The 6402-nt window shown below is 55.8% G+C and overlaps 1 protein-coding gene across 2 annotated transcripts in view; it reads left to right on the top strand.

Moving 5' to 3' along the window:
- Positions 1 to 2914: 2914 nt before the first annotated feature.
- Positions 2915 to 6402, top strand: part of SPI1 (Spi-1 proto-oncogene) — a 26546-nt gene continuing 23058 nt past the window's right edge. Inside the window, exons 1-2 of one of the 2 annotated variants that reach the window (XM_012001433.1) lie at positions 2915 to 3182; positions 5747 to 5843. In XM_012001433.1, coding sequence (XP_011856823.1) covers positions 3138 to 3182; positions 5747 to 5843 — 142 coding nt within the window. In that variant the 5' untranslated portion in view covers positions 2915 to 3137. Of the gene's footprint in view, positions 3183 to 5743; positions 5844 to 6402 lie in introns of both variants that reach the window. The other variant, XM_012001431.1, reaches the window with a different exon arrangement.

The following is a 6402-nucleotide window of genomic DNA, read 5'->3' as shown; positions in this document are numbered from 1 at the left end:
AACCTAAGTGTCCATCAATGGATGATTGAAAAAATAAAATGTTATATTGTGTGTGTATATATATATATATACACACACACACACAATGAAATACTATTCAGCCATAAAAAAGAATGAAATTATGTCTTTGCAGCAACATGGATGGAACTGGAGGCCATTATCATAAGTGAAACAACTCAGAAACAGAAAGTCAAATACTGCCTGCTCTCATGTATAAGTAGGAGCTAAACAGTGTGTACACATGGACATAGACTGTGGAATGACAGACACTGGAGGTTTGCAAGGGTGGGAGAGTGGGGAGGCATGGTGAGGGATGAGAAATTACTTAAAGGGCACAATGTACATTATTCCGGTGATGGATAAACTGAAAGCCCAGACTTCTCCATTATGCAATCTATCCATGGAACAAAATTGCACTTGTACCCCTTACATTTATACAAAAAAGTGATTGAATGAATGAATGAATAAATAAGCATATAAACAAACCAAAGCAAGATGATAACACCCATCCTGGCTAACACGGTGAAACCCCGTCTCTACTAAAAAATACAAAAAACTAGCCGGGCGAGGTGGCAGGAGCCTGTAGTCCCAGCTACTCGGGATCCCAGCTACTCGGGAGGCTGAGGCAGGAGAATGGCGTGAACCCGGGAGGCGGAGCTTGCAGTGAGCTGAGATCCGGCCACTGCACTCCAGCCTGGGCGACAGAGCGAGACTCCGTCTCAAAAAAAAAAAAAAAAAAAGATAACACACACATGAATGAATGAATGAATGAATGAACACATCAAGCAGGGCCTAGATCTTGTGGAGTGGAAAACCTTACACACCCCACTGCACCCAGTCAGCTGGGGGTTGGCCTTCTTGATGAGGAAGTGGGAACGAGGATGGAACTGATGCCAAGCCAGTCTGTCCCTCCCCTCATTTTGGGGAGAGGCCTTGGTCAGGTTCCTAGGGAGCCCTGAGGACCTGTGGCCTGGAGCCTTTGGAGAGTCCCAAGTGCAGATACAAAAAGTCAGTGAAGGTGGAAGTCAAGTAGATCTAATGGTGAGCCCAAAGCTGTGGAATTCTGGTGTTTGCTGCTAACGAAAAAACACTTGAGGCCTGGGAATCCACTGGTAAGAAGGCAGGCCTGTCTTAGTGGAGTGGAAATTTAAAGCAAGGGGCTAGATTATACAGGGGAGGACACTGAATGCTCAAAAGTTCCTTCCCAGCAGAGAGGACTCACCAGAGATCACTGGGACACACACACAAAACACCTCTACTCATCCCTCAACTCTCCAGAAATGATCAGGAGCTCTCTGAAGGCAGGGGTCTTGTATAATACTTTTTTGTTTTCCTAGAGCTCAGCTTAGAGCCTGGAACTGAACACTGAGAAGATGCACGGATGGATGGATAAGTGGATAGACAGATAGATGAATGAGTAGATGGATAGATAGGTGGATGAATTAATAGATGAATGGGTAGATGGGTGGATTGGTGGATGGGTGGATTAGTGAACTGGTAAATGTGTGGATGAGTGGATAGATGGATGGATGGATGGATGGATGGATAGATAAGTGGATGGGTGTATTGGTGGATGGCTGGATGGATGACTGGAAGGATGGATGAGTGGATGGGTGAATGGGTAGATGGCTGCATTGGTGGATGGGCAGATAAGTAAATGGGTAGATGGGTAGATGGGTGGATGGGTGGATGAATGGATGGATGGATGAATGGAGGGATAGATGGATGAGTGATGGGTGATAGGTGAATGGATGGATAGGTGGATGAATAGATGGGTGGAATGGTAGGTGGGTGGACTGGTAGATGGGTGGATGAGTGGACTGGTAGATGGATGGATGGATGAATGAAGGGATAGGTGGATGATGGATGGGTTGATGGACAGATGAGTGGATGGGTAGATGGGTGGATGAGTGAATGGGTGGACGGATGGATAGGTGGATGAATGCATGAGCAGGTTCATAGATGGATAAACAGATGGAATTGTGGACTGATGGACTGATAGTAGGTGGACGGGCTGATTAATGGACATATAGATGGCTAGACAGACAAGTAGATAAGCAGATGGGTGGGTGGATGAATTGACTGACAGATGAATGAACAAATATACGGAGAGTTGGATAAATGGACAAATAAGTGAATGCATGGTGGGCTTGATGAATGGATAGCTGGATGGACAAACAGACAGACAAACATGCACAGGAAAACAGACGAATGATGGATAGGCAAGAAAGGTTTGTAAACTAGGAAGGTTACATTCATATTCAGGCATTGGCAAGGGATGGGGAAACTGAGAAACCTGGGCTGGAAACAGAGCCCTAGGGATTTGAATGTGGTACTCAAGAAGCTGGGAGGGAAGGGTATAAGAACCCAGGACCCTCTTCTAGTGGAAGAGAAGCCCATGTGAATAGACTCAGAGGGAAGGAAGAAAGGAAGAAAGCAGCACTGTGCTGAAGACCCTACCCCGGAGCCCAGCCTCAGCCTAGGGACAGCCTAGGCAGTGGGGGTGCAGGGCCACAGGAAGAGGCAGGCCTAGCCTGCCAGATCAGAGCCCTCACCTAGCAAGGCTGACCCCAGAAAGTGGAGGCCCCAGGAGGCCACCCCTTCCAGCTCTGACCCCAACAAGGTGACTGTTGGCTACATAGGGATCTCAAAAGCAGCAGACATTTGTTGGGTTAGAGCAAAAGCCTCCCAGTGGTGTGGCGGAGCTACACGTTCTCCCTCGCAACCTCCCTCCCCAGCTTAGCCCCCAAAGTCATCCCTCTCAGTCGCAGCTTCCTCTGGGCAGGGGGCCTGGACCCCATGGCTTCCCAGGGCAGCCCTTTGAGCACCACCTGCCCCAGCCGGCCAGAGACTTCCTGTATGTAGCGCAAGAGATTTATGCAAACGGGTTGGGGCGGTGATGTCACCCCAAGGGGACTATCTCCCAGCGGCAGGCCCTTCGATAAAATCAGGAACTTGTGCTGGCCCTGCAATGTCAAGGGAGGGGGCTCACGCAGGGCTCCTGTAGCTCAGGGGGCAGGCCTGAGCCCTGCACCCGCCCCACGACCGTCCAGCCCCCGACGGGGCACCCCATCCTGAGGGGCTCTGCATTGGCCCCCACCGAGGCAGGGGATCTGACCGACTCGGAGCCCGGCTGGATGTTACAGGCGTGCAAAATGGAAGGGTTTCCCCTCGTCCCCCCTGTGAGTACTGGGACTCCTCCACCAGCCCAACCCGTGGCCCTCGGACGCCTGCCTGCCTGCCCATGAACCCGTCAGCCCACCCGCTGCCCTCCTGGCTTGCTATCAGTGGGAAGTCAGGGTTTCCTCCCTGGAACTCCTGGCCTGAGACCCAGCGCGGGGGCCACTGGCTTCCTCGGAGCATGCCCTGGCGGGCTGAGGCCGGGCCCACGGTGGGGCTGTGATCGGTGGGGCCTGAACAGTTATTTATAGACAGGGCTTGGGTGGCAGGCGGAGGCCAGGGCTCCTGGGGAGGGTGCTGGGCTGAGGATGGTGAGGGCGGTGGTAGAGAGGTAGAGGAGAGAGATGGGGGGACTGGCTTGGAGGAGGCCGATCCCCTGGACAGGAAGGGGCTGAAGGCAGGAGGCAACAGGCAGAAGCCTTGGCCCATGGCCTTGGGGCTCCTGGACACCGAGGCTGATGGAACTCTGGGTCCCCAACACCCAGTCTGGGGCCTGGCACAGAGGACATGATTGTTGACCAAAGGGTTAGGGCCATAGGCCCACAGGGGGACCCACAGGAGACAGGGGCCGGTGCTGGAAAGGAGCCAGGAGTGGAGCTGAGACAGTGCAGTTGAGGCTGGCCCCAGGGCTGGAGTTCAGGGAGAGGCGCAGCAGGGGACAGGGCTGGGACAAGGTCAGGACTGAGATTGGGGCTGGGTGGGACCTGGGGTGAGCATGTGACAAGTTTGAATGGGGGCTGAGGCTGGGACAAGGACAGGGACTGGATCTTGGGGGTGAAAAAGTGGGAACCCCAGGGGACCCTGAGAAGAGAAGCAGATCGCCACTGCTCCTCACTCTCAGTGACAGTTGCAGCCTGAGGCAGGTATCAGACCAGGGTCCCTCTGAGAGGACCCTTCTCCCTTTTCCCACCCCATGACCTCTCAGGAGTAGGGAGGCTTGAGGGGAGCCGGGAAGGGCTTGGCAGGATGCCCTCCTGACTCCACTTTCCTGGCCTAGAGGCAGCTCCCTTCCCCCACCGTGCCCCAGCTCAGAGCCACCCCAGGAGGCTGGGAGTCACCCCAGGCCTGACATCACACCAATCCGACCAGAGTCAGGCTGACATCCTGCATCGAGGCTGCACTACCTGGAAACCCAGAGGGGCAGGCTCAGTGCTGGGCTCCTGGCCTCCTCACTTGGCCAGACACAGGCAGGACCAGGCAGGACCAGCCAGCCCGCTGTGGCATCCACACCCTGACACCCCTTCCCACCTGGGACCACGAAGGGGGCGGCGCAGGCAGAGGGTGACGGAGGTTGTCTCAGGAAGAGCCAATTCTGCCTCAAGAAAGCCACAGGCCCATTGTCTCTGACCCCTGACCTCTCAATCCTGAACTCCAGGTGGAGCTGAACGGGTGGCAGAGCTCCCTGGGCCGTCCCTAGGCCCCCCAGCCTTCTCTGCAAGCTCCAGGGTCACTCTGAGTGTCTCCTGGTAGGGTGGGCTCCCAAGGCAGCCCCAGTCCCCCAAGCCCAGCCCTGAGGGCCACAGTGACTGTTGTGCAATCCTGGGCCACACACTGTGGGGGCAGGGAGGGCTGACGACTGTTGGGAAGGCTCCTGGGTGTGCACGGCCCTGTGTCTGTGCCAGTAGGGGGAGGAGGACAGGGAGGAGGGAGGAAGGGGGGAGGAAGAGGAGGAGGAAAGGAGGAGGACAGGGAGGAGGGGGAAGAAAAGGAGGACAGAGGGTAGTGAGGACGGGGAGGAGGAAGCAAAGGAGACAGGGTGGGGGAGGCGGTGAGGAGGGAAGGAGGAGGTTAGGGAGGACTCAGGAGGGAGAGTGAGGGGATCAAGGCCCTCCATGCACTCGGCCCCCAAGCCTGCCCCGGTGACCCCTGCACCAACCATCATGTGGACGGTCATTGTGGTGCCACTCTTGCCCAGGCTGTGTGAGAGGCATAGGTTGTGACAGTGGGACTGGGCAGGCGAGTGTGCGGGTGGAATGTGAGTGGCTCTGGGGGTGTGAGTGTGCGTGTTGATGGCTGGAACGTGGTGTCATGTGAGTGTCAAGGAGACTGCATGTGCGCATGAGCTGAGTGTACAATATCTCTGTGAGGTGGGTGACTTCTGAGTGGGTGTGAAGATGTGTGTGAGAGGAACAGTGTGCAGGCGCCTGCATCGGGGTGGGTGGGGGCTATGAGAGTGAGTCCACATGTGGGATTATGAGTGTGAGGGTGTCACAGGGATCGTGTGGACATGCGCATCAGTGTGACCAGGAGAGGGGTGTGGGATGAGGATGGGGGCACACAGGCATGAGTGTGAGTGTGAGCATGAGGTGGCTATGGGGAGTAGCCCAGCAGAGGGGGACCCTGGTCCTCTTCTGACCTCTGACCCCCAAGGTCCCTGTCACCCCTTTTCAGGCCTCCCGGGTCCCCTGCCCCACTCTCTGTCCCAATTCTAGGCAGAGGGAGGGCTGTAGGCCCAACGCAGTCATTGAGCCAAGGAAGGTGGTGGGGACCCAGCATGTGGGGGTGCTGCAGGCCTGGTTGGGGTCCCCCCACACAGTGCAGGCCCTGACACCTCCTCTCTCAGCAGCCATCAGAAGACCTGGTGCCCTATGACACGGACCTGTACCAACGCCAAACGCACGAGTATTACCCCTATCTCAGCAGTGATGGGGAGAGCCACAGCGGTGAGTACGGGGCCTGCCACGCCCCCACCCCCTGGCCCAGCCTGGGCTCCTGGGGTCTGGAGAGAGAAAAAGAAGAAATGATTCCCAGGACCTCTTTGGAATTCTGAGAATCAGATCCAGTTTGCTCTCAGGGGAAGTGAACCGCAGCATCCTTGCTGCACCCCCGCACCTGAACCTTCACTATGGAGCCTCTGCAGTGTGTCAAGGCGCAGGGTTCATTTCTTCTATGATTATCTGCTGGTTCTGTCCTTGTGGTCTTTCTTATACACAAGGAAACCGGCTTAGGGTGCTAGGAGACTTGCATAAGGTCACACGGCTGCTGGGTGGAACCCAGGTCTGTCCGCTCCAGGTCCTGTGCTTTGTCTTCTGCCCCTGCCTAACTACCCACCTCCTCCTCTCTGTTCTCGCACCTCCTCCTCTCTGTTCTCGTCACTCTCTTTGTCCCAAACTCCCCACCGGCACACCCACACTCCCTGCCATGTGTGGTTGGCAGGGTTTCCTAACCGTGGCACTGCTGACTTTTGGGTGGGATGATTCCAGGGTGGGCTGTCCCGGGCAC

Source organism: Mandrillus leucophaeus, unplaced genomic scaffold, assembly GCF_000951045.1.
Source record: "Mandrillus leucophaeus isolate KB7577 unplaced genomic scaffold, Mleu.le_1.0 Scaffold66, whole genome shotgun sequence".
Classification (NCBI taxonomy): Eukaryota; Metazoa; Chordata; class Mammalia; order Primates; family Cercopithecidae; genus Mandrillus; species Mandrillus leucophaeus.
This window is presented reverse-complemented; position numbering and strand designations above follow the sequence as displayed.